This window comes from Typopeltis vanoorti, chromosome 3 (assembly GCF_054136105.1).
Source record: "Typopeltis vanoorti isolate ZY-2024b chromosome 3, IOZ_Tvanoo_1.0, whole genome shotgun sequence".
Taxonomy (NCBI): Eukaryota; Metazoa; Arthropoda; class Arachnida; order Uropygi; family Thelyphonidae; genus Typopeltis; species Typopeltis vanoorti.
Genome location: NC_143551.1, coordinates 63,198,424 through 63,226,289, shown reverse-complemented (window position 1 = coordinate 63,226,289; position 27,866 = coordinate 63,198,424). Strand labels below are relative to the sequence as shown.

Here is a 27,866-nt window from a genome sequence, read left to right as displayed (position 1 = left end):
TAATCATTAACGATGCAGCCAAAGTGAATGCAGATACAATTAGTTTCTTTGCAATTATTCAAGAAATATACAATTTCTTTTCATTCTCTTACAAACGTTGGGCAAGCCTTTTAAAGTTCGTAAAAAATTTAACATTGAAACAGCCGTCAGAAACGCGATGGGAAAGTAAAATTAATGCAATTCGCCCTCTACGATATCAGTTAGGAGAAATTTACGATGCACTTTTTGAAATTTTAAATAATGAAAATTTTAATAAAGAAACTCAGCATGAAGAACAAACATTATGTGCTAACATAAAGGACTACAAATTTATTTGCTCTTTTATAACTGGGCATGATTTACTTAACAGAAAAAACCTGTGAGTAAAATGCTTCAAGACAAAAACATGAACATTACACTTGCTTTAGAATCTATCGAAAACTTAAAAATATTCTTACAAGAGTATCGATCAGATACAAATTTTAAAGAAGTTCTAAAAACGGCAAAAGAGCTGAGTGAAGAGGTGGATGGAGAACAATAATTTAAAACTGGTACGAAGTTCGATGACGAATTCTTTCGTTGACAATTTGACTACGAGCATCGTAACAAAACGTCACAATCGATAAATTTAGAGTGAATGTGTTTTATACACTTCTAGACATCTCAAATGTGCTCGTTAATAGAACGTTTTGAACAACTAAAAACACATCATGATAATTTCAATTTCTTGTATAGATTACTACAAATTAATAACAAAGATTTAGAGATTCTGAGAAAAAATTGTGACGATTTAGAGATTCTCTTGAAGGACGGCGACAATAAAGTTGTAAATGCAATAGAACTATATGACGAGTTATGCACTTTTCGGGATATTTTTCGGAAGGATAATTTAAAGATTCAAAACCCTTTCGATATTCTTAATTTTATTGTGTCCAATAATTTATCTTTCCCTAACTTTTCAATTGCTTTAAGAATACTATTAACCTTACCTGTTAGTGTAGCGAGCGGTGAACGTTCCTTTTCCAAGTTGAAATCGATTAAAATCTACTTAAGAACAAGTAAGTCACAAAAAAGGCTTGTTAGTTTGGCGTTAATAGCTATTGAAAATGATGTATGTGCGGAATTAGACGTTAAGCCCATTATTTTTAATTTTGTGAATATGAAATCAAAAACCTTAAAATTTTAATTAAAAAAATTTCAAGTATATTTATGTAATTTAATTTATTTTTTGTTATTCTGTAAAGATGTTATTTTTTGAATACTTATATTAAATGTTCTAATTATTTCTGAATTCTTTTCTTATTTTCTCATCTATTTTGAGTTTCTTTTATTTTCCTAAAAGATAGTTCCACTTATAAAAATTATTAAAAAAGTTTACAAGTTACTAATAATTTACTAACTTGTAAAATGAAAGAATTTTTTAAACTTTAGTTCAAATAAATTTTAACTTTAATTAAAATTCATTTTAATTTTGTTAGCAATTGGGGTCGGTGAGAAGCCTATAATCCCTGTATCATTATATTCAACGATTAAAGTGAAGTGTTTTTTTAAAAATTTACTTTAACTTTTAAGAATTTTTTGAATATTCGGGTTTTTAACGATTATCCTGCCTAGTCAACACCCCCGGTTCGTTACATTTAGCGAACCAACGTGTGGCTGTTCTGTCAAAATTTATTTAAGAAATTTCAAATAATTAAAATTTTTATTATCGTAAAAGAACCACACACGCCCGGATCGTTACAGGGGACGCTTAGATAGAAATTGCATACGGGCGGCAAAGACCCTAGCGCCGGTTCGGTCTTTAAGTATAAATCTTTAAGCAAAAATATGCGCAAAACAAAATGTTTTTGAGTCATTATATGCGTGCCTTTTCACAGTAGCCTTTTTTTTTTTTTTAATTCCTCGGCATCGCTAACTACAAGTTGCGTTGCCTGAGACCAAAAGTAGGGGAACATCATGATTGCTTCCGTTGTATCAGCCGAGTGGAGACAAGATGACAATGGGGGGTAAATGATCTTTTCCCCTCTTCCCTTTACAATGGCCGATATTCTCAACTAGCCACATGTTCATTACCTGCCAAAAGTAAACGCCCAGTAAAAGGTCGTTTGTGCGATGACCCCCTGTGGATGGGAAAATGTTGTTCACTCCTTTCTCTACGGCGATTTCAGTTCGAAAAGCAAACGTAGCATTTCTGTTTTTTTTTCCTCCATAAAAAAAAAGAATTTCCACTTATGATTCTACATTGAAGGTTTTCCTGCATTTAGTGTGCATTTTTAATTGTGCCAAAGCCCAATTAATTATTTTTCATGCTTTTTACCTGCATTTAACGAACGAAATTTTGCAGAAATGCAAAACCATAATTTCCGTTTGGTTTTAGGTAATGAATGATTTATGTTTCTAGCATATTTGAACTAAATACTACCTCAATTTAAATGAACCACATAAAATTAAAATGATTAAAACTTCTATAATATATAGATGGATAAATATAGTTAATATTAAAAGTTTCATAAAAATTAAAAATCTTTTTATATTATTAAATTATTTGAAAAATCGCTCCAACACCTTTTATTTATCAGTATATGATATATAGGTATTTAATTTTAGTGAGTTGAAATCAATGTAATGTAACGTAATAGAAGTAAATCTGAGCGATACTTTTGCTCAGATTCAGATGGAAAGCTGTGTAAATTACAATAATATCACGTAAATGACTGTATATAAAATTGTATAGGTCATAAAGTGAACATAAAGTGAATTTATTATATTATAATACAACAGAAATTTGTAAGAACTAAATCTTGTAATACTTATATAATAATTCATTATATTAAATTAAATTATATGATATTAAATTTTAATTCCACTGGAATATTATTGCATGTACATGAAAACAATAAAATTCAGAAAAAAAAAACCTTTGATTCGTAGCAGCATTATTCCATATTTGATGGCATAAACTAAATGTAATGCGAAAGATATAAGAACATTACACTGTTAAGAGATTAAAAAAAAAAAACGTACATTATATGATACTTTTGAAAGCATTTACGTTTTTGTAAATTTTCTCAGAAAAATGCCTGGCGTTTTGTTTTTGGTTTGGGTCTATCCCCGGCGCCTTTCAGACGCGCGAGAGAGGAAAGGTGAAACGTAATTACTGTTCTCCTTTTAACCCTGCTATGTCATTATCTGTCTTTCTGTGAAAGAATGGACTTCCTAGATTTACACAACCCTTAATTAAAGGTGGGGAAGTGAATTAAAACAAAGGTTAAGGTAAGTCTCTACGCTGCTCGAGTGGGAGGGGATACGTAAAGGGTCTGACCCTGAAGGTCAGGTAAAGGGACGGGTTGAAAAGAGAGAAACACCACCTTACTGCCCCAATAAGCAAGAGAATAACTAGTTGCATTTCAAGTGCTTCTTGGGTGATCTGTGAGAAACGTTAATCACATTTTATGGTTCACATATTTAAATGAAACAATTCCGAAAAGTTATAAATAATTAAGGGACAGAAACATTTCATTTTATTTATTATTTTTATCACACATTTGACATGATAAGTAGCTCAATTTATGACGTATGTCTCCGACTGCAGTAACTAAATAATACGAATAAAAAGAATGTTGCTCAAAACAGCAGCATATGAAAAATAAAATCATCAATATATTCAGAAACGTTTCTAATAAATTATATATATATATATATATATATAAAGTTTTTTACCGTGGGTGTAATATACGTTAAAGATACCAAGAGATTTTATATACTTGGTTTTAATCCCAAGCAAGCAAAACAAAATTTTGCACGTGACAAGCTCAGACGTGAATATATTTCACGCGCAAAACTTTGTTTTGCTTGCTTGGGAAAAGGATTAAAACCAAGTACTGTATATAAAATTTATTGGTATCTTTAACGTATATTACACCCAAGGTAAAAAACTTTCTATATATATATATATATATATATATATATATATATATATATATATATATATATATATATATATATATATATATATATATATATATACACTCGTAATTATTTTTCCATAGAAAAAAAAATAGACCTATTGAAAAAATAATTTTTAATTTTATATCATTACAGCGTGTTTTTTTTTTTTTTTTTTAATTATGGGTATTTGTCTTGCTGAAATGCAATATTGAAATTGCATTCACTAGCATTTGACCATCGCGAATATACTTCATAAATTCAACATCATTTCAACTTATAACTAAACTGATTTTTTTCATTATAACTAGTTATTAATCTGTTAAAATTAAGCTTAACTAATGATCTGAATTATTAATGCATTTATTATTTAGAAACGTAATACTTAAAAAATGGATTTTTTAATAATCATTAAAATTTTTCAAAATAACATCAATAGATGGCGCGTGTGTATCTTCATATACGCATGACATTGACGAAATATTTAATAGGATATACTTTGAAGGTCACGGTAATTCGTCTAATAATATAGATTAAGACGAAAAAGCGTAAATGCAGCGACTCTTCGCATTCATTCGCCAGTATTTCTGAAATATGTCGGACTTCAAAAGGTAACTGTCTGCTTTCGAGTGGCTGGCAAACATTCGTGCTTCTAAGACGGCTTTCTATCGTAGGCAATTGGCAATGAACAACTACGTGAGGTTACACTTTTTTCTCTTGACTTTCACCTCTTGACTCTTCTGTCAATGATGGCAGAGATTCCCCCCCCCCTCCACTTAACACCCCCTTCTTCATTTCCAATGTTGCTTTCATGTTTTTAAAAACGAAAATATATAAAAATATGAAAGCGAATAATTTTGATTTTAAAATTTCAGATAATTGTATTTGTTTTTGTACAGGATGGCCTATGAAAGGGTTTCAAATGTGAATAACTTTTTTTTAATGTTAATTAAAAAAAATTTTTTTTTCAAGTATTCTAAGGAACATTTGGGAAATTAATCACAAAAGTTCACAACGAACCAAAAGCGTGCAATTTTATTTTAAAAACTAGCATCTGATTATGTAATTTCGTGAAGATCTGCAATTCATTGGCCATCACGTTCTTCAGTTCTGACGGTTCCCGACTTCTTCCTGTGCTGAAGGTGTATATGAACAATCCAATAGCTGAAGAGGAACATTCATGCAGAAATGAGGGCGCTTCAGCCAGAAATATTAACAAGTTCTGTATTTCATTATAACAAAAATGAATAAAAGTAATTATAAATTAAAAAAAAATATTAAACCTATTTGTGATTTATGGGCCACCTGTAGCTTCAACAAATAAATATAATTCCCACATTACTAGAATCTGAAATCGTCTTAAAACAACTGAATTCTGCTCATATTCAGCATCTGTCTGATCAGCATAAGTATTAAAATAAGTTTTTATATAAAATAAAAAAAATAATGATTTTAAAGATTTTTAAAATATATTAGACTTCATGTTTTAATATGAAAAATATATATTTTAGATTTTATTTAATTAATTCATTTATTTGTTTTTGAAATTCTTAAAAAGAACATCCTGGATATTTCACCCCTTCACCTTTGTTAAGATGTCTTTCAAGAATGAAAGCAGATATGATGGTTCCCATGGCTGGAACAGATTTTGATGAAATTTACTAACAAAAAAATCAACTCTCTCCGTATACGGGAATAAAAAGGCGTTAGCTGATTTTGATTGAATGAATTATTATATTTATTTTTTTTTATTTTTCTTGTCTTGTTGCTTTCGGTGTTATATGCATAACTGGTTTTTCAACCTTCTCCTTAATTGTTTCAGGCCCCATGAAGATAGTTCTACTCTGACTGCTAACTAACCGGCCGCATTATCAATGGATATTAATAGGTCAGCAAAATGATGATTTTGACCTGCTGTTGTCTGAAATTGCTGCCGAAGCAACCAAGGATCTGAGGCCAATGTTTTATGTCTGTAAATTGTGTATGTTTTTCTGATAACTTTGTGTTTTGTGGGATAAAAAATCAGCTTCCTGGAGGAAATAATCCTGCCACCACCACCACCATATGAAGCTCGCAACTTACGTTCATTTTAAAGGCCTTCATAAAGTCTTCTTGTCTGCCTGTTGTCTTTCTAACCAAAGGTCATCGTCGAAACCGATTGAGGTTCGATGTCCAAAGTGAGCTGGACCAAAAAGTGATATACGCATACAACGCCGAAAGCAATGACAAAGGTTTGTTCGTTATTTATGCTCTTATTTTGTTGCTTAGAAATCTACAATGTATACATGTTACGGAGCCTTGATCGTCTGCAGCTCAGATGGAATCGATGAAACTCTTTGGTTGGGAAGAGCTGAGTTCGAAGCTGAGTCTAGAACCAAAAAGTCTTTATAAGGATTTTAACAATGTGTACCACGTAATCTTTTTCCTGTTCAAAGACACTCCATATAGGTGGGATAAATGGCAAAAGTGATGTGTATTAAAATTAACCTATGTATCATATATGCGGCTAGCTTAGTGGCTGTGTGCTTCGCAACCATATCCCTGGGGAAGGAGTGTCCCGGGTTCGATTCCCGTCGGAGACGTGAGGAGCTTAAGGATTTTCCTCAGCCATAGCCAAGTTAGCCGGTCTTGGGCATGGCTGTTCGTTTATTCGGGTGGGGGGGGGGGTTTCAATCCTCAAAGCAAGCAAACCGGACCAGTGAACGCACAGGATACAGCCATAGGACATAGCACGGCAAGGAAGACAACGAGAAACCACCTTGCTCATAGTCACTTCCCTAGTATGGTAGCATAGCTTCCCCTACCATCCGTAAGGATGAAAGGAAATCATTCCATTCCATTCCATCATATGTGCATCAGTGTCAGAAAGAATGCAAAACACGGATGCGTATATGATATTATAAATTAACTTTGGTACACATCACTTTCGACATTTATCTCACCTGTACCGAGTGTCTTTAAACGGAAAAATGTTGAAAATTCTGTTGACAAATATGTGGCATCATCAGTTGCATAAAACAAAAAATATAACTTTAAAATTGACCCCCCCCATCTGAAACCTTGCGAATATAATCAAATAAGGCGAATATAAATCTCAGTCAACAAAGAGATGAAACAACTTTGAACAACAACAAACGTTTCTGCCAGCGCTCAAACACAAAACCGCTGAAGAACAGACTCGCAAGCAGAGTGATCGCCTGGTGGTCTGGTTAAGTATTAAATAGGATCGGTCTGAAATATTGCGGAGTTTGATGAAACTCACGGGTCAAGAGCGTGTCCACAATTCCCAAAATACTTTTTTTTTTTTTACTTTTTTTTTATGCGATTGTTTATCAATTCTAAAGTTGACCATAATAACTGATTGGTAGTTGCTGATCAAGAAAATGAAGATGAATCATAGTGTGTATACAGTTTCGATCATATTTTACGATGATTACTGAAAGATCTATTTAACAATTGGTCTATTTCCATTGGCTGAGTTATTTTTATAACATCTGTTTGTCTATTTTCTGATTAGTACGTTTTATTAACCAGTTACAGTTCTTTTAGAATATAAATCCTTGATTCGATCATTGCAACAAGGAAAAAATGGAGTAAGTTTAATATAATCTGAAAACAATTGTTTCATTTGAAACAAAAAAATGAAGATGAGTTAACAAGGGGTTGTTTTAGATTTACTGTTGGATGCGCGGATAACCGAAAACATGAATTCTATAAGACGTATGTACCTTGAGTGGTTACTTCTCTTGGGCAATTATTCTTGGACTTCACCAAAGATAAACACCATGGAGTGATTCGTTTTTTCAACGGCAGATATTCACGCGAAACACAATGGTACCTTACGTTGAGCTCGGCAAAGCGTATACCAGTGGATTGAAAATGTTCCAAAACAGATGAAGATTCGTCCCTAACGAAGAATGATCGAGGGGAAAAGGCATTCACATCATTGCAAAAAGAAAAAAAAAAAAGTCCAACACATTCAAGAACGACAAACAGAAATGGAGATTAGGGATAATCTCCATTTCTGTTTGGCAAACCAACTGCGAATTATGAGATTAGGTTGGATATGTGTAATTATCTTTTGAACTGATATCACGAGGAAGGTACATCTCTTCCTAAGATATACTTCGTTGCTGGCAAAACATACACCAACTACTACAAACTGGAAAGCTAATAACAAAGTTTCATATTGCATATAAACTTCATTTGTCAAGAAAAAGTTCACATCAAAAAGAAAAGATGATCGACTTTTTAGGACAATATTCATGGGCCAATCCATGAACATTGTCAGAAAAAGCGTGTTCCAGTAAACAGCGTACTTGCAGTGAAATGCTCTGTGATAAGCTGAAGCTAGCAATTCAAAATAAATTCAAATTCCGAGGGCTACTGTCACAATGCTGATGTTTATCATGATGTTCATCTCCATACTGTGGAAATGCTGTACACATCAAGGTTTGAGCTCCATCATTCTCATCAGTCCAGTCCTTGGTTTTCCGCCCATCATTTTTTAAAGCAACTCAAAGATGCTTTGAAGGCAATTATTTTAGTGGTTTGTTGCCAAACCAATTTTTCCCTGCAGGTATAAAAAGCATGTGTACACAAAAACACTGAAGTGTAACGCCTATAATCCCATGCAAATAAAATCAAAAGTTTATGTTCAGAACTATCTATCTATCTGTTCCCTTCTGCCATACGGCCAGGGGAGGGTAGCTATATATGCTACTATACTAGGGAGATGATTATGAGCAAGGTGGTTTCCCGTTGCCTTCCTTGCCGTAAGTATTTTTTGACGAACAATAAACAAAATCCCGAAGAGAACTCTTGATGGTCTCATACAGCTACTAGTATTATCAAAGCCAAAGGGCCTGTGTTGGATTATATGTTCAGTATTGTGCTATGCTAATTTCAATCTGCTTTAAAAATATTAAAAAAAAAAAAAACGCGACAAACTACAAACTACTGATTTTCATATTCATATTGCTAAGATAATTTATAATTACATACTCACTTTTCTAAAAATAAATATAACTTTTGTCTCTTCCTTTCTTTTTTTGAATTAATGTACTTCAAGGGAATAATACAATTCCCTAGAATAGGGATAGAATTATACTAGCATGTTTGCGTATTGCCACCTACGGAAATCTCCGAAATTTCAGTCTTCTGTGTTACTATGCTAAAAAAAAAAAAAAAAATCTTGTAACTGAGGAAGTTCGGTTCGCTGTTTGCAAAATGTGTCTTGGTGTTCCAATTTATTATCTCTCCCATTCCGCAACAGCTTTGACCCATCACTGTTGACCCACATGCTCGATTCTCATTGGCCAGTTTTAACACGCGGTTTATAAATAGCTCACCAGGAGAGTTAGATGACCGTGGGGATTTGTCACTTTTATATTTAGTCTCTGATCCTTCCTCTTCGCAAAAAGATATAGGTGGCGGCCAACATTCTTTATCGGCTAGCAAGCTGAATATATAACCACGGGTAAGACCAATCTTCCGTCTTCGATTCTCAGGAAATGTCGCTAAAACTGTCTTGCTTCCGGCTAAGCTAAGCCACCTTGTCCCTTCATTTTCGTCTTAAGTGTACAGTCCTGAGGATTCTGTGTCATGCACTTTACGATTAATAAACTTTTTTTTTTTTAACTTTTATGTAGTTCATATTCGAGCTGCGGCGCTCCAATTTGTAGGTAGAAATGAACAGACGACTATAGTAACGTTGCTATAGCAACGAGTTGAATGGAACCAATGAAAGTTGTTTGCAATTATACGTCATATTTATAAGATAAGCAGACGTGTTAAAGCAACTCTCTTCGTATAAAATAGACCTGCTTTGCTTTAATGTATTAATAGAAAAATAATTTTTAAAGAAATAAATGTTTTTTTACGTTAATTAATATGTATGAACATATTTCTAGATCAATTTGATATCCATATGTGGTTCAATGTAAGTAAGGATTTTATTATTATTGCTATTTATGATTTTATTGCTTAGCAAATTAGAGTAATGTTTTGATGAGATTCATGTAGGTTCAAAGTTCCAAAATTTGGTCGTATTGCTCAGTTGTCAATTTATTTCATTTTATTTTAAACGAAATTTTTCTGTTTCTACAAAAAGCATTTTTCGCTTTTTTTTTTAAAGTGTAATTGAAAAGTAATATGAAAATAATAAACCCAGAGACGTAAATTGAATAAACAAACAAAAATGGAATCAAGATAATGCGAAAACAATATTAAAATAACGTATTTTTTAAATTTTTTTTAAAGTAAACTTGGATGAAGTGTTTATTAGCAAATTCTAAATTCCGTGTATTAACAAAATGAAACATTTCATTAAAGATTCAGACTTCGTCCATTTCGCAAATAGTAGGTACCAATATTAAGAGTCGATTTGTCCATCCATCTGTAAGGCAAATTATTCGGACTTTATCTAAACGAAATTTGGTATTTGGAATCTTTACAAAAACTGTTGGGAAATTATAATATTTCTTTCATTGTTTCAATAGGCAAATTTGGCAAAATGATTCAAAGTGAAATTAATAATTCCGTTGAGTGGAAGTTAATGACATTTGATCTCTGTATGAAAATTTCTCTTGTGATGTCAAACAGACTGTTGGTAGTGACAAAATTAGACAAAAGAAAACCAAAAACCATTTATGGCTTATGTATTTTACTACATAAGCCAACAACAGTTCTCGGTTCAGGTATTGTGATAATAAATAGCATCACTGCATGCGAGCAAAATGTCCCTTTCGCTCGCATACTTGTACAATAATAATATTTTTTCATTAATATTACCATTTCAGAACAACGCAGTCGTTATTTATTAAGCAGATCAAATTCTGGGTGTAGTACACTGAATGAATAGTACGGGAATCTGTGGATTCGGTGTCCTATTACAGCTTGGAAAACAATAGCAATTTGTGGGGGATAGTGAAAAAGCTGAATGGTCGAATGCAATTTAGTTTCCTGGCTAAGGCAAGACGTGCTCCCCCCCCCCCCCCCCGAAAATATTACTTACCCTTTCGGCGCTAAATCGATATGTAATACTTCAGCATACTCTTAATATTCTGTATTTATTGTATGAAAAAAAAAAAGAAAAAAGAAAAGACAAATCAGTAAAAGGACTTTTTATTTAAACATTGCGAATTGGTCAAAATTCAGTCATAATACGAATTATTTACTGGTTTTCAAAATAAATTTCTTTACGTGTTTGCTTAACAGCGCTACCCAAAGGTTATATGCCATCAATTCTCTACGTTTCACCTCAATGCGACAATATCCAGATCCATCTGATGATGGCTTAAAGAAGTCCATAGCAAGAGTTCCTGAAGAATTCCACCCAACAATGGAAACAAGGAGGATCAACAAGGAAATTTGGATCTCGAAAACCTTCCAAACCTAAGAAATATTCGGTATCATATTCTGGTGGCCAGAGTGAGGTGGAAGGAATACTATAGCGCCCTAAAGGACTAAATGTCCTGTCTGTGGAAATCAGGACATTGCTAGCACTAAATTACCACAAGATTCATTCATAATTCCATTCGCCTGGCGATTGTAAGATTCGTGTAACCGGCCGACTTCTAATAAATCTTTCGTCAGACAAGATTTTTGCGTTCCAGTGATGACTTTCTTGGAGGCCGCTGTGGAGCATATTTTTCGGTTGTCACTTCGTTCATCACCTGGCCAGCATGACAGACCTCCACCCTTGGAATGATCATGGCTCTGTTTTCCTTATAACGGCTTTCAGGACTGGATTGTCTGGGCGGGCCTTCTACGTTGGGAAGGATGGCGGAAGATGCGCATATCACTGTCGCTGCCGTGATGTTGTTTAAGAGATTGAAGTCCGCAGTTTTGCTCTTCTTGTTGTCGCTATAGCGGAAAGTTTTACGGAACTTCTGACGAAACCAGCTGATTTCGCCGCCCCCTTTACGAATGGGATGCCCACGATTGTCCAAAGCGTACTCGTAAGTATTTTCTGTCGAAGGCACTGTCGTCGTTGTGTGGCAAGTTTTGGCCGTTGTTAACGGACTTCCTGATGGACTGGCTGGTTTTGGAGTATTTTCCATCGCCTGTTCAAGAAGCTCCACACATGTATAGCGTCCGCAGAGTTGCGCCCATTCGAGGGCACAAAATTTCCTGCTTGGATCTCGAAGAAATGGGTTGGCACCTAAAGGGGAAAAAAAGTTATTTTTACAAGACATTCAGAAAAATCTGTTGTGTGATATCGCCAAGTTAGCAGTACTATTCTTAGAGGGTAAAAACCTGCAAATTCTCTAGCAAAGATCGTTGACAATAATGTGCGAACATTTGTGACTTTGTTGTGATTTGAATTAAGGCTTAAAGTAAATATCATTACTTAAACATTTTACAAAATATAACTTCTGTGCTTTATTATAAGTCCCACCCCCTCTCAGTATTTTAGAAGTATGGTTATCTATTATTAATTGTTTATCTTACAGCTGCATTTTTAGAAAAAAAAATGAAATATTGAAGGTATCCATTATTTTTAATTTTAAATACATATATAAATTAAAAAAATTAAAAAATACTGAAGTATTAAAATCAGATTTACTTTATTCCATGAAGGGTATGATATTCCTCACCGCCAAAACAAAAGCTTTATTAATTTAGTGTAAGAATTTCCGTAATGAGGTCTTGGAATTTTTGGAGGTTTTACCTAACAATAATAACTTCTATACTGTTACATTTTCTTTGCTTTTTTTATAAATATAAATAAATAAATATATTGACAATAAAAGCTGTCACTAGAGGGCAGCACCTCGCACCTGCATCTAACAGAAGTTTGACGCATCTATTTCTGCCCTGCAATGCTGCTTTCATAAGAGCTGTTAAACCAAATTTATTTCTTTGATCCACTTCTATAGTAGAATGGAAATGATCGAGGAGAAAAGCTACTACTTCGATGTGACCTGCGAAAGAAAATGAAACTTAGTGCTAATAGTTGAATTTAAAAAAAAAAAAAATAATAATGAAAAACAGAGCATCATTAATAAAGCTACAAGGTGATTAATTTAATTTTCCGAACTTCTTTTTCATACATAAAAGTTCAGTAAAGTAAATTTTCAAAATTACCGGGAATATGTTCATTTTATAAGCTATTCATAACTATATCATTAACTTGCGCGGACTTTTTATTTTTAAAGTAATAGTAGTTTTAGAATTATTATTTCCAATTTCATATAAATAATTATTTTACTTGTTATTTCATAATTTATTTTGATTCCTAAATTATTTTATACATATATATAATATAGTTCTTAAAATAATTGTTCTGACTAATTTTACTAAATTTCCTACTTATTGTACATATACAGACATTTCGCGTGTAAGCGCTGAGTTAGAACTTTTTATGAAAAAAATGAGAGAAAATAGTTATAAACGTGAAATCAGAATAGTTTATTTACCTGCTTGTGCTGCCAACATTAAAGGGGTATTACCCTCATTATCAGATAGATTAATGTCGACGTTCGAACAGTCCCGTAAAAGCTGCAGCAGCTCCATCTGGCCGTTAAGGCATAGATAACTCACACCAGTCTGAGAATACAAATCAATTAATTAGTTATTTAAATTTCAAATTTGAATTAAGTAGACAATAGAAGCCATGTTATTATTAATACACACATTTTTTTTTTAAATTAACAGACTCACTTCATTATAAACACTCCACCGCGCATAAATAAAGACTTGGTAATAAAGAGATTTTTTTTTTTCAGAGAATATGTTAGATAAGAGCAAATGGGAGGTCGTAAAAATCATACTATTCTGAAACTCAAAATGCGAACCGGGGACCCAAGAGTTGCAAACAATTATATTATTATTATTATTACATTTTTAATAGTAACTCAAATATTAAAGAAAGTACGCTAATATAACATTTACAAAATTAATACCGTTCATGGTTTGGAGTTATTGTCCTCTTTTAAATATTTATGTTTTAATATTTACAGCAGTAAAAAAAAAACTTTCCAAATTTTATAAGAGTGGAAGTGGGTTTACTTTATCCAAATCCCAAGCATTTTAAATGCATTGTCCTTGTAAAACTTTTACGATCTGTAGATAAACCACAGATCTCAGCATTTTACAACGAGAATATTCTTGTTCCTTAGTGAAGATAGCAGTCGGGAGCTTTTACTGAGGCAAGAACCATCATAAAAATAAATAAAAGTTAAAAAAAAATCAAGAGCCGCAAATCATTATATTTTATTAAAAATAAATAAATTCACTGTTCACCAAAGGGAGTAGGTTGAAATAAAACCATAAAGTATTTTTAATTTTAGAAACAGAAATATTAACGTGTACAACTGCATGGAAATAATAATAATAATAATAATAATAATAATAATAATAATAATAATAATAAATAGTTAAAATCTGAGTTTTTGTTATCATTTCTCTCTCTCTTTCTCTTTTTTGAACTCATCATGAATAATTTGATAATAAACTGCTATGCGACCAAAAGCAATAATAGAAATAAAATCTTCCAACACAGATATTAGTCTCGTACACAGCTAAGCTAATGCATATCGTAATACGATGCCCTTTGGTTGAAAAGACCTGTGTTCGAATTTCGTCTATGAAGCACCGAACGTTTAGAACGGTTTTTCTGACCGGTCTCATATGGGGGAGGAGGGGTTCTTCTCTCCGAAAGTCTGGTTTTTCATCCTGCAAAATACATAGCTGGCCAGAAGAACACACGCGGCTAACAGTCATAATACACTGATCTCATAGCCTTAGTTTCTTCGGGCAATTAATTCAAAGGAACCCAAATGAACTCCTTACGCTCATAAGGTTGTACGTGTGCGAAAGTTATTTGAGTCCTTTAAAGCGTGTTCGTAATGACGATTCCCGATGTTCATACACTAATCGAAACGAACTAACCTGTCAGTCTTGCAATGCTTAAGTGACGGCGCAACATCTAGGAACAAGCCCAGTAATAGAATATTCCTCAACAATTAAAAACCGTAATTAAGATATTTGGCAAGGTTCAAAATTAACGAGAAAGTATCCCCGAATCAACGAGAACACTCATTTTCTTGAAAAAGTATATAATAATTGGAGTAAACTTTTCAGTTTCAAGAGAGATGCAACACACTCCTCATACTATACAATACTTCTACCAGGATCCCAAAAGTCAATATACACGTACAAAAACAAATAATAATTACGAAGCATTGGTGTGACGCATAAAATACGAACGTTTACATACAATTGCTGACAGAACCGTTACATCTCGAGTTCACGAGAAAAGTATGGGATGTCGACGATCGCTGGTGCTAGAAATATAAACAATGCAACTATGAAACTATTACTTATCTGAATGCTACAAATTCTACAAAACTTCTATACATCTGAAATAAAGTACATTACAGCTGTACATAAGAATAATGCATATCCTTTCCGAGTTACTTAAAGCAAGCAAATGTTAAGCAAAATCAAACAAATTAGTTAATGTATGAATTCGCGTTTGATTATCAATGCAATTCACTTTTATTCAATTCAATGAGTTGAATGAATTTGCCCAAATAATTGTATCAACCTTCAAAAGTTATCTTTTCGATATATATCAGATCGATAGTTTTAGCTAGTCTCCAATTAGAAACATTGAAATAAATCATGCAAAAAAAAAAAAGCTGGTTAAAACCTTCATTTGTTGTTTTAAACTATGATCTCGCACACATATATAGCAATGCTATTAAGCATTGCAATAAAAATAATTGTTTTGATTAAAATTTACACTTTCTATATTATTGAATATATTAATTTTAATATATAATATCTGTTCTGATTATTATCCTATTATAGATGCGTTTGTTCGCAGCGAGGGTACTGATCCACAGTGTACAAGTAATAAATGCACACGATAAGTCTAGAATGACGTCACAAGATAGTTGTCATTAAACCGTTTGCTCTACATATCATCAGTAAACAGTTGAATACGTATCAGCGCCTAATTCAAACAGCATTACTATCGCAATACATACGTGTTGAGAGATCCAAAAGTCTCAAGGTCATCATCACCTTCACTTGCATAGTTATTCGCTTTTTAGATATATTTAGCTTACTAAAAACACTGATATAAACTAAAGTAGGGTCAAGTACTTCTTTAACTAGTTTATCAAATTTAAAACTGTTAGCGATAGCACGAGCGTGTTTGTGGTGTAGTGGTTATCACATCCGCTTAACATGCGGAAGGTTCACTCCCTGCCTGGCACAAGGTGATTGTATTTTGATTTTATTTTTTCGACGTTGTTTGAATAGCTTTAATTGAACATATTTGGTTTCCCTCTACCCATAACAAGTATCTGATTCTATCTTAAAGTTACATAATCAATTCTATAAACCTGTTGATGGAGGCTTTTCCACATATTTTCTATGCGAACAGTAAAAAATGTCCTTGATATATTTGTTCTAATTGTTTTTTTTTCACTAACTTTTTATTATTTTTTCTAGTAGACGCTGATTGAGCAAATTCCTGTCATCTATCGTATGTACCCCGAATTAACTTATACACTTCAATTAAATCTCCTTTACTTCTTCCGTTAGAAAAATTCATCAGATTGTAACCGCCAAACGATTCTCATAATAATCATCATGATATACAATATGATAATTGTTTGGCTGATTTCAATTTGATGAATTTATCAAACGTGATACATGTTCGTATGTATTATGGTTTCTCTACACTGTTGGTCTTCTTTGAATATCCTCAGTTTTTCCTGACTTCCATTAAAAGCCTTAGGCATGTGTAAAGCAAGGAGCCATAATACATACGAAACAGGTTGTTAGGAGAGAAGTACCTTGTAGTATTCCTCTTCTAACAAACCTGGCTCTTTGAAGCACCCTCTAAATATCACTTCCTGTCATCTATCTGTCTGTCAACCCATCCATCTTACTAGTACTAGGAATTTTAATCAGTAGGTTCTTATGTGAAATATCTCAAAGGCTTTGAAAGCATTCTCCTAGAGAGTATCATAGACATCACCCTCAGTCTATTTCCCTCGTAACTTCATAAAAATCAAGCAAGCACATTTGTGATAACTGATCTTCCCTTAATGAAACGATGCTGTAACGTGCTCAGCAAGTAATTTCTGCCAAGAATATTCTGGATACGTTCATAAATAATTTTCCCATTATTTTGTCTATAAAAGTTTATTATTATTATTATTATTATTACGGGCAACTCCAGGGAGTCATTAGACTCATCGAGGGAGGCCCCAAATCATATTCATCACAACTATCTGACATTCATACAGTATCTATCATACCTCGCCTTAAATTCATTCACTGTCACAGCATCCACTACAGACTCAGGGAGCGCATTCCACTCATTCACTACTCTAAAAGTAAAGAACCCAGCTCTAACACCTTTACTAACCACACTTTTGCCCAGTTTCCATGGATATCCCCTAGTCCTCCCACAACTAGCCCTGTTCTCAAAAATATCTTCTGAATTAATTTTATAGAAACCCTTCAGTAATTTGAATGTCTCAATCATATCTCCCCTCCTCCGCCTATCAACCAATTTCTGCAACCCACAAATCCTCAACCTGTTCTCATACGGTTCATTCCACAGACCTGCTATCATCTTGGTCACTCGCCTCTGGATCCTCTCCACATCCTCCCCATCAAGAAGAAACCTAGGTGACCAAATTTGAGCACAGTAGTCTAGATGGGGTCTTATCAAGGCTCGATAGAGAGGAACAATAACCTGCTTGTCTCTGCTTGACAACGTATTCTTCAGCAACCAAGTGATTTGATGAGCTGTTTTGGTCACTTTTGCAATGTGTCCCCTAAATTTCAAGTTAGAAGACTTATTGGTCTATACTCCACTTTATGTGATGACCCAATCTTATAAATTGGAATAACATTTGGAAACTTCTAATCATCAGGAACTGTTTCTCTCAAGAAGATCAGAAGCGGATTAATTAACCCTTACATACATCTGTTTACCACCAAAGGGAGGAATATCATCTCTGTCTCCAACCTTATCAACTGGAGATCACTTAAGATATCAACACTTTCCTTCTTGCCTTTCAAGCACTATTTTGTCTTATAAGTGACCAGTATTCACATATACACTTGCAAAATATTATTCATTACTTCTGGATACGTTGATATTATCCTTATCCTTTTATTACGTATCGATGACATTTGAATTAATCTTAACATTCCTTCTTAGCCAGTTGTAATTCAAATTTTGCTTTATTTATTTATTTATTTTTTTGTTGGATGAAAAGCCCTGCGCCTTACATGGAAGTTTTTCATCCAGTAAAGAAAATATAAGCGTAGGTAATTCGTGTTATACACGTTTTTCGCATTCTAGACGGGGTAATCTGGGTCCTCCTAATTAAAGGACGAATGTTGCGCCGTACTTGCGACTGCGCTACGGAGACACCGTTAATAGCTGTTCAGAAAACAATACCGTCATAAGATGTTTTTCAACGGCATTAAACCATCAAGAAAAGGGATGCTTAAATGCCCACGAAAACGCCACTGTCCGTTCAATGATCAATACTATTCAACTATTTGCGAGTCTTGTGATTAGTCAAATGATCGGAACAGCTAAAGAAACTAAACATCTCTAACCAAACGTTGTCGCTTGAAGGCTTTCAGTTTCATAATTTTGTTCTTCCTTAAGACTTGTAAATTAAGTACAATTTGCTAACATAAATACTGTATTGAATAGTATCGGAGAAGAAGAAGAAAAGCTGCTAAATATATGATAATTCATGATCACTCAGCATGCTGTGTGTGATTGCACTTTTACATTGTGGTAACCCATAGCAACACCTTGGGTAGCGATGGGTGACGACATGTGCGCATGTCGTCAAGAATGTCATTAAAGTTACTAGGGAGATAAGTGTTTCAGAGATTAGAAGTCGTTATAGCATCACATTGGTCAGGATTTATTGCCCTTACTGCCAAGTTGATTTCATTGTTTTTTATTTTATTGTCGACGACTTGATTATTGAATCAAACGTAAACCATCGGGGAAATGAATAAAGTGGAAGAAGAAAAAATAGTTCTGTGAATTTGAACTGTTAATGGGTTAGTTACTGTACGTCTGTTGGTAAATTTAGAGAAGAGTGGGAAATACTGATGAACACTGACCATAGAACTATCTGTCGGAAATGTATCCAACAGAATCAGAGCGTCTGTGCGAAAAACGGTGGATTTAAATGGTGAGAGACAGGTCAATGATTAACTCAATTGCTCTCTCTCTCTCTCTCTCTTTTCACTGAGACACCGAGAGGAACACCATTCCAAATGTAACAACGGTACTGATTGGTTGGACGAGTTTGCAATTTCTTCAAAGGTAAAGTAAAACCTTGAGCTAAAAAGAATATCTTAATCGAAAACATCCATTTCTTGAATGCTGAGGAGGCAATGTTTGTAATACGTTTATGCTAAGAAGATTTCGGATGCGAAATTAAAGTTATCCCATGAAATTGAAGAGAGATTTAATTTTATCTAGAGATTTATCAAACGAATATTGGAAGAACAGAGTTCTCTGTTGTGAGAAATAAGACAGAATTGAATTTTGCTAGCACCGAAAAATGATTCCGAGATCCATATTTAATGTTTCATAAGTAAATATATTTCAAGTTTCAGATTACATTTAAGTCAATCCGAGAAACAACATTTCTGATATAAAAGAAAAATAGCAATGAAGTCCTGTAATACCCCTTTCTCAACGTTAATTAGTTCTTCTGTTTGAGAATAAACATTCAACAGACAGTCAATGATGAGAAAATGAAAAAAAAAAGGAGGGGGGGGGAATTATTAACTTGCAAAATTTTTGAAGAGAGAGAGAGAGAAAGAAAGAGAGCGACCAAGCGACTCCATTTCAAGGCGATTCTTTAATTTTAATGAAAATCAGAATGCAGAAACTCATACCAGGGAATGCTGGTCATTCCTCAATGATGGGGGTGACCCCTACGAGGAATATTGCGTCGATCGCTTAGAAAAACTTTCATCCGTTGCAGAGCAATTCCACAGAGCTACAATCCTTTCAGGGTATTTATTTCACAGAAATCACACGTGCATCCAGTAGCGGTGTTAAATCCAACATTACTTTTGATCCCCGAACGTTGCTATAGTTTTGTGGAGATGTTTTAGACCACTAAGTAGTCGCTTTATAGGTTTGCTTAACATTTATTACACTTTGAAATGCATGAGGTTGAGCGATTTTTTGAAAAAATGTAGTACAGCTTTAGTTATGCTTCACGAACAATTCTTCTGATACAAAACACAAAATTTCTGGCGTTCGTTTCTTCTTCATATTTCCACAAAAAAAAAAAAAAAATTCCAGTCATATACCCCAAAAGCCTAGCTTACAACGCAACAAGTCACTACTAATTTAGAAGGATAAGATTGTAGAAGTTTAATAAATCGAAGCTATGATGCATTTGAATGTTATGCATACATGTATGTATATATTATTGTATGTATATAGTATATATTATTATGTATGTTAACTTGCCAGCTGGTTGGCCGAGCAGATAGCGGATCCCCTCTCCAACTAACAGGTCAAGGGTTCGAATTCCAAGTGAGCATGGAAGCGGTGGATGAATTTAATTCTCTCCCCTACCGTGAGGCGGGGAAGGAGTTAAATTCATTACGCTGCTTACTGGAGGCCTGAAGTGACTTAAAAAATTTCCATGTTTATTATCTGAAATATTTAATGTAATATTGCAGATAATGAGGATAGTTCATAGACGATCATGAAATAATATTATTATGAATGTATTTAATATAGTATTTACGGACAATGCTTTTTTTTTAAAGGCAAATGTATTTATTTATTTATTTTAAGTATATAAAAAACGCATTGCGGACGAAATTGCTGGACTAGAGGCTATTTTATTCTGTTTGTTGTTAGGGTTCTATGGTGTTGTGTCCGTAATATACCAATCGCTAACTCTGAACTCGCAAATCACATCATATGACAGGCGAAGTGACCATTGGTTGTCTGGTCTGCTTATTAAGCGCCTCTGAGATGCGATAGAAATATGTATTTGATTACTGTATTTAAAATTATGAATAAAATTTGTACTTATTGATACCGAAAATTCTTTCGCGGGCTGGCAATCATCAGTTGGACGGCGCCGATCTAACCCTCAGTCCAATCACTTTTATAGTATTAATATGAATTGTCACATACCTTAATACAGTATGTACTTTACAAATGACTATTCACGAAGAATAATTAGATGAAAACGAAATATGCGCGAAATATTGAACCTCAATCTCGTCTAATAAGTGATCAGTAAAGGAGAAGGGTGTAAAAAAAAAAGTACTTCTTTAGGCTTTTCATGTGACAAAACTCCAGAGAAGGGGGGAATATTTATTTATTTTATTTTTATTTGGGTATTTTTTTTCCATCTTTTTTTAGAAATTAACATTTCTTTATACGTTTTCCTGGAATAGTTACATTATTTCTGCATAAACAACTTCGTTGCAAATTTTTATGATTTCCTCATAGTATACATAGTATACAAGAGCGAAAAAAAAAAATCGATCAGGTTCGCCATTTTATCTCTTTACTGGGCGATAAAGCAAAATATGGATGGTACGATAAGGTCAAATTTGATCGGATTGACTGTCAATGTTCTGGGCGCACCATAGCAGCTATCTCGGATGCTGTAAACGGTCCATAAATATATTGCGTCAGCTTTTTATGGTCGAAACTTTTCATACTTTATGAGGGCAGAACAGGATAAACTTTGTTTGCATACGAAAAGAAATAAAACTAAACGGAGACTATCGTCCCCGTTTTAATAACATTTATTATAATGGAAGTTTGAGATGTCTGATCTTTTATTATGTAAAATTTATTCCCCTATAAAGAATATGACTTGCTTTGAAATTTATTAAATTTTCCACATTTTAAATGGAGCATATCCGAGACACACTATTTAAAATAAAGCAGAAAGTATTTATTTATTTATTTGAACAAATTCCCTATACTTGTGATGCAGAGTCCCCGTGTGGTTGCTGGGATAAGAATAGCACCAATGCAAATCCAAGCATGTCGTAAGAGGCTACTAAATGGACGCAGAATTTCGAGAGTTTTGCTCTCTCAGGTTTCTTCCGGAATTTCGCTCCCGGTGAGGGGGGGAGGGGGCTTAGATTTAGGGAGGTTTTGCCTGGGAGTGCATATTTTGAGTCTCCGGGGAGAGTGTCCTCTGGCACGGCCCGTTGAGGGGGCTTTGTCGGTGGATGCTTTTCCCTGGAATATGAGCGGTTCGGCTTGGTGTGTGTGTGTGTGTGTGTGTGGGTGGTGGTGTGGGGGTGCCCTATCACCGAGTGGAGCCAACGCTGAGTTGGACGGTCTTTCGGCCACTATGGAGTGGTCTAGAGATCGTCCTAATTTTTAGAGTCGGCTTTACTTAAAAAAAGCACCAATGCAAATCCAAGCATGTCGTAAGAGGCGACTAAATGGACGCAGAGTTTCGAGAGTTTTGCTCTTTCAGGTTTCTTCCGGAATTTCGCTCCCGGTGAGGGGGAGGGCTTAGATTTAGGGAGGTTTGCCTGGGAGTGCATATTTTGAGTCTCCGGGGAGGGTGTCCTCCGGCATGGCCCGGTGAGGGGCTTTGTCGGTGGATGCTTTTCCCTGAAATATGAGCGGTTCTGCTCGGTGGGGGGGGGATGTCCCATCACTGAGTGGAGCCAACGCTGAGTCGGACGGTCTTTTGGCCACTATGGAGTGGTCTAGAGACCGTCCTAATTTTTAGAGTCAGCTTTACTTAAAAAAAAGCACCAATGTAGCTCATGCATGTCGTACGAGGATACTAAAATGGGTACCCAGAGAGGGTAATGGATGGCAATTCTGTAGCCAATGAAGTTCTAAATGAGGCTCGGCTATTGCTGTTACCCCTCTTGCCATGATCAGAGCTTTATAGCTCAATAACACTTTATCCTTACACTGTCCTCTACAGACAACGGGGAATATGAAAAGCATTCTTGCTTCGCCCCCTTTAAGCCAGTCCTTATAAGGACTGGCATATAAGGATATGCGTGTGATGCGTCGAAGTTCCAATGTACTGTTTATCTTCGTCTTCGTATAACGACTGGCTCTTAAAATAAAAATACATATAAATAGACGAAGCCTAATTTATATATTTATTTTATATTAATTTCAGCCATGCATTGTTTAAAAACTATAGAAATTTTTCGTGTCGAGGGAGATTGAAGTTTAGATAATCCGAAAGCCGTGCAGACCAAACGTCAACTTTTATAAGCCACTCTTCGGCATAATTTCGAAACTAAATATTTGACGAGCAATAAAACAAAACTCGAGTGTTTCTGCGAAGCATTTTGTGTATACAAATTTCCTTAGCGACTTAACTACGTATTTACTGAACGCATTTGATGACGCAAAAAGATGAAAATTAATTTTTCGTCATTATGAAATGAATAATTAATTATTCATTTCATATAATTGAAAATATAATTGGCATCGATGTCGTGAGGCTGATATTCATGCGATAATTACTATAAATTTAAATTACTATAACGCTATTAAACATTTCTACTCACTCCTCCCTAAAAAAAATGGAAAACAAATCGCCCTCTAAAATCTGTCGGTAACAGTGAAAGTGTTTCAGGGCAGTTTGAATCCGCATCTAAATAACACTCATTGCCATTCTCACCATACTTCACACCCTTTATTACTGAGATCAACCCCTATTGGTGAGAAAATGAAACAAGATTGGATTTAATCCGATTTATCGCATTCAAATTTAAATAGTATTGGATTTAATTGAAACATGCACAATATATGACCCACACACACACACACACGCACACATATATATATATACTTACAAACTTCTAAAAGGGTCATGCAGAACTTCAGTTGGTGGAATTTTTCATTTTATGGAGTCAAGTAGCGTGAATGAATTCAAGAACAGGTATGACAGCTGGTGCTAATAGTATGGCCTCCCTTGATGAGTTCTGAATCCCTATTATAATTATTATGAGGTCTCTCATAATAATAATAATAATAATAATAATAATAATAATAATAATAATAATAATATATCCGACAAGCTTCCTTATGCAGTCTTGTTAGAGGGGGGGGGATAACAGAGTGTAAATAAAATAAATGCCTCCGTAGAACAGTTGTGAGAATGATGCGACATGCGCTCCTCTGTTGGACAAGATTAGTTCGATTTTCGTCGTGACGAGAAGAATCTTTATATGGGATTTTTCGATTTGAAGGCGAGGTAGCTCATTCCGAAGCAACTTGGTTCTTCCTGCTTTAAACTTATTAGAGGCCTAAAGTGAATTGAGAAATTTCCATGTTTGGTCTCTGGAGCGGAGTTTCCATAAAAAATAAATAAAAATTACAAAGCATATATATATATATATATATATATATATAAAATTGATAAAATCCTTAGCCCACCCACGGTACAAAACGTGCAACACGTTTTCAAATAACCTTTCGTGAGTGAGAGCACCATTAAAAAAAATAATAATAAAATAAACCTCGAGTTTTTCCTCACACACAACATTGCAAACCGCCCAGAGAACACGCGCAATTTACAGACAAAAAATATACTTGCATAACAGATTGCGTAACGTAGAGTGACTTCACGCGATCATCCCGGGATTCCATGGAGGTACTATGTACTGATAATAATAATAAGAAGAATTAGTGCAGTTTTCCAAACATAACGAAAAACTCAGATTATAATCAGAGTTGACCATTTCTGATTCTTGAAATGGTTCTTTGAAACAACCTGAAGTGATCTATCTCTTTGTACGTTTACGAACTGCTTCACGAAAATTTTAAAACAAAACATATGCACAGAAACAATGAGTATAATAATTATTAATATTCTTTGTAATTAATTATTTTTTATTAGGATATCTGCGTTTGTTACAAACACCTGATAGGACCAGCTGCTAGTGTTTTAGCATGATTAAAATTCTAATAATTCACGATGAATTGACGAATGGATATCAAATATTTTAAATGAAAAAAAAAAAAAAAAGAAAGAAAGAAAAAAGTTTACAATTTCGTAAACGATTTACAACAGACAGTTTGATACTTTGCCAACTTCTTCCAAGTGGGTGATGCCCTTGGTGATAACGTCAAGTCACTCTGTATATTCATCTTCAACTCTGGTTATAATTTTTGTAAATATAAACATCAGTCGACTAATTTTAATATTGCTTCTTAATTTACGACAACTCCCAATGAAAAGCGTGCTTGTGGTGTAGCGATTATCACATCCGCTTTGCACGCGGAAGGTCCCTGGCAAGCACAAATATAGATAATGTTTTATTTTTTCATTTTCAATCCTTTAATAAAAATAAAAACTTTAATTTGATACTTTTTTTTTTTACCGAAGAACTGTTCTTTCTTATTGTTATGACAGATGCAATAATTTCAAACACTATCAGTCTTGAAGAAGGCAGTAAAGTAGATTATTAAGAGTGATTCAGATGACTTCAAACTCTTCAACTTTATGTACATCTCTTATAGTTTATATTCTTCCCCTCTTCAGAAATTCACTTTAGAAATTTTTGCTTGCTGTGTCTTGAGGATGTTTCCCACACACAGACATAGTGTGCACGAAACATAATTGGGTACAACTGCATACATCTGTGCTCCTACATTACATAAATGCATGTTGTAATAAGATGCGACCTGGTTACAACATGCATTCCTTGTATTATAAAGCTGTTACGTGTAGCCTACAGTTAGTTGTACATGTTTCACTTATGCATAGCGAGTTTTTCAAAGTAAAATACGACATTATCCGTTATATGGGACTATCGGGACAGACCAGGATGAAAGACCGATTGTTGCCATGGCACGAAGATGCACGTGTTGGCAATATGAATGTCTTCCCTATGCATGTACATAATGATTCGCAATGTAATGATATAGTAATGAATTTATATCATAAATAAAGAAGTGTTTCATATTTTTTCGGTTCCTGAAAAAAAAAACCCGCAAATATTTTACAGTAACGACACTTATTGGATGGGTTTACTTACAGTATAAGTAAACCTATTCTCTATACAGCTTATTGGCCAAGTCCTTGATAATAGCGACTTATTTTCTAAGAGTAAAGATCTTTCCGTTTTTGTGACATTACGGAGTAAAAAAACGTTCAAAAATATAATTTAAACATATTTTTACAATTATTGCGTTCAACTAATAAAAATATTTTTTTTTTATCCGCCGAATTAAAACTGAAAGCCGGAAGACAATAAAATATATAAATACACTAAAAGGTAAGAAGAATGACTTTTCAGTTAATATCTGAAAACTCGCGACACGTGTTTCATATACGTGGCTCATTGTTGATAAGTTTTAACATATTGTCTCTCATAGCTCGTTTTATTCATGCTATTTTACACGATTTACGTATAGACCATGTAAAACTAAATGTCATCCCTTAGTACAGTATTGTATTGAAAGAAGTTTTATCTCTGCACTTTCTTTGAACCTTCTTATGTAATAACTGCTATAAGTAATGAACGACTTATTTGTCTTTTCCCCATATAACATTTCTTTTTTAATGTTTTTTTTTTTTTCATGTGTTCATCTTTTTGTATTTCTTCCGACTGCTCGCCTCTTACGTTAGCACTTCACAGTACATTTTATAGACACCGTTTTCTTCATCGATGTGAATGAAAGTTTGGGGAATCTAAAACTAAAAGAATTAAAAAAAAAAAAGTGCAAAAGAACACTTTAATTTTATTATTCTTAAAAAGTGTGCCAATTTGTCGATTACATGCCTTGTGCACGGAAGAATCACAGCACTTTTGTAGCACGATGTTGATTGGTGTTTATCGATCACTGCTCTAACATTTGTTGCAGTAAATTAGCAGTTCTTGTAGTCTTTTATCTTCGTCACTTGAAATGTGAAACGACACATGCTCTGTCTTTTACGATTCGTATTACACCGTCTCCTCTGTGTAGAATGATGAAATAACTCTGTATGTAAAAATCATCTGATATCTGTTTTTTTTTTTTGCTATACAGGTCTTTGAAAATTTGTATGTGTTCTTGTGTTTCTAGCCAAATTATGATATATCCCATCTATTCTTTGATGTCTTCATTCTTCTTCTTCTTCTTCCTTTTTTTCCCCTCTTTTACCTTGCGGAGTCAAGGGTTTTCTATTCATTTAACCGCAATCGTACACAAGGATAAGGTGGTTAGCCCTGTGCTTCCCGGTGTATCCTATGTATGTAGAAGCGTTGGGTTCTCAACGCCAGTTTGCCTGCTTGAAGGAGGAAAAACCCCAGATAAACTGAGAGAAAAATCCTGCACTCCAAGCCCAAGACCGGCTAAGTTGGCTATGTCTAAGAAAGATCCTAAGTTCCGCGAGTCAGCGACGGGAATTGAACCCAGGACACTCCTTTTCCAGGCAGTTGGTTGCGAAGAGCTAACCGCGCGGACTTCTTCATTATTAAATCCCCGAAACCTCCGATCGCATGTGCAATAAAGTTAGGATTAGCATTTCGAACTACAAAAGAAAAACACAGCGTAGGAAGATTCAAAGAAACGACAGAGATTATATGTATTCTGACACTGCAATCAAAATCAAGGAATCGCATTTGATTTTATATAGTCTACAGTTAATCAACTAATTTAACGTAGAAAAAATTGGCTATGAGAGACCGCCTGTTAGACCTACCAACAATAAGATGAGCCAAAATCTGATACGCGTTTCCAGATATTAACTGAAAAAATATTCATGTTACATTTGCCGATTTACGTTTCGCTTAATTTCCTTTTACCAAGCCTCGAAGAAGCTATTTATCATGACAGCAAAACTGCTAGTCTAAAAAAAAATATTTACTTGTGCGGATGTGAAAATTATCGTTCAGAATTTAATACGCTAATAATCTGTTATTTTTATTTAATTAGTTTTACGTTACAATGCAAGCAATGT

At 34.1% G+C, this 27,866-nt stretch overlaps 1 protein-coding gene and 1 long non-coding RNA gene across 4 annotated transcripts in view; one reads left to right on the top strand and one right to left on the bottom strand.

Annotated features, from left to right (window-relative positions):
• Positions 1–9,732: 9,732 nt before the first annotated feature.
• LOC150108203 (uncharacterized) overlaps positions 9,733–27,866 on the top strand; it is a 261,776-nt gene continuing 243,642 nt past the window's right edge. Inside the window, exon 1 of one of the 2 annotated variants that reach the window (XR_016548123.1) lies at positions 9,733–9,865. This is a non-coding gene — a long non-coding RNA (uncharacterized LOC150108203). Of the gene's footprint in view, positions 9,866–15,986; positions 16,158–27,866 lie in introns of those variants that run through there. The other variant, XR_016548122.1, reaches the window with a different exon arrangement.
• The window catches only part of LOC150108202 (telomerase reverse transcriptase-like), a 432,232-nt gene continuing 415,399 nt past the window's right edge, over positions 11,034–27,866 (bottom strand). For both annotated transcript variants that reach the window (XM_090390650.1, XM_090390651.1), the window contains 3 exons: positions 13,347–13,476; positions 12,708–12,851; positions 11,034–12,088 (listed from right to left, as the gene is read on the bottom strand). In XM_090390650.1, coding sequence (XP_090246776.1) covers positions 11,517–12,088; positions 12,708–12,851; positions 13,347–13,476 — 846 coding nt within the window. In that variant the 3' untranslated portion in view covers positions 11,034–11,516. The remainder of the gene's footprint in view (positions 12,089–12,707; positions 12,852–13,346; positions 13,477–27,866) is intronic.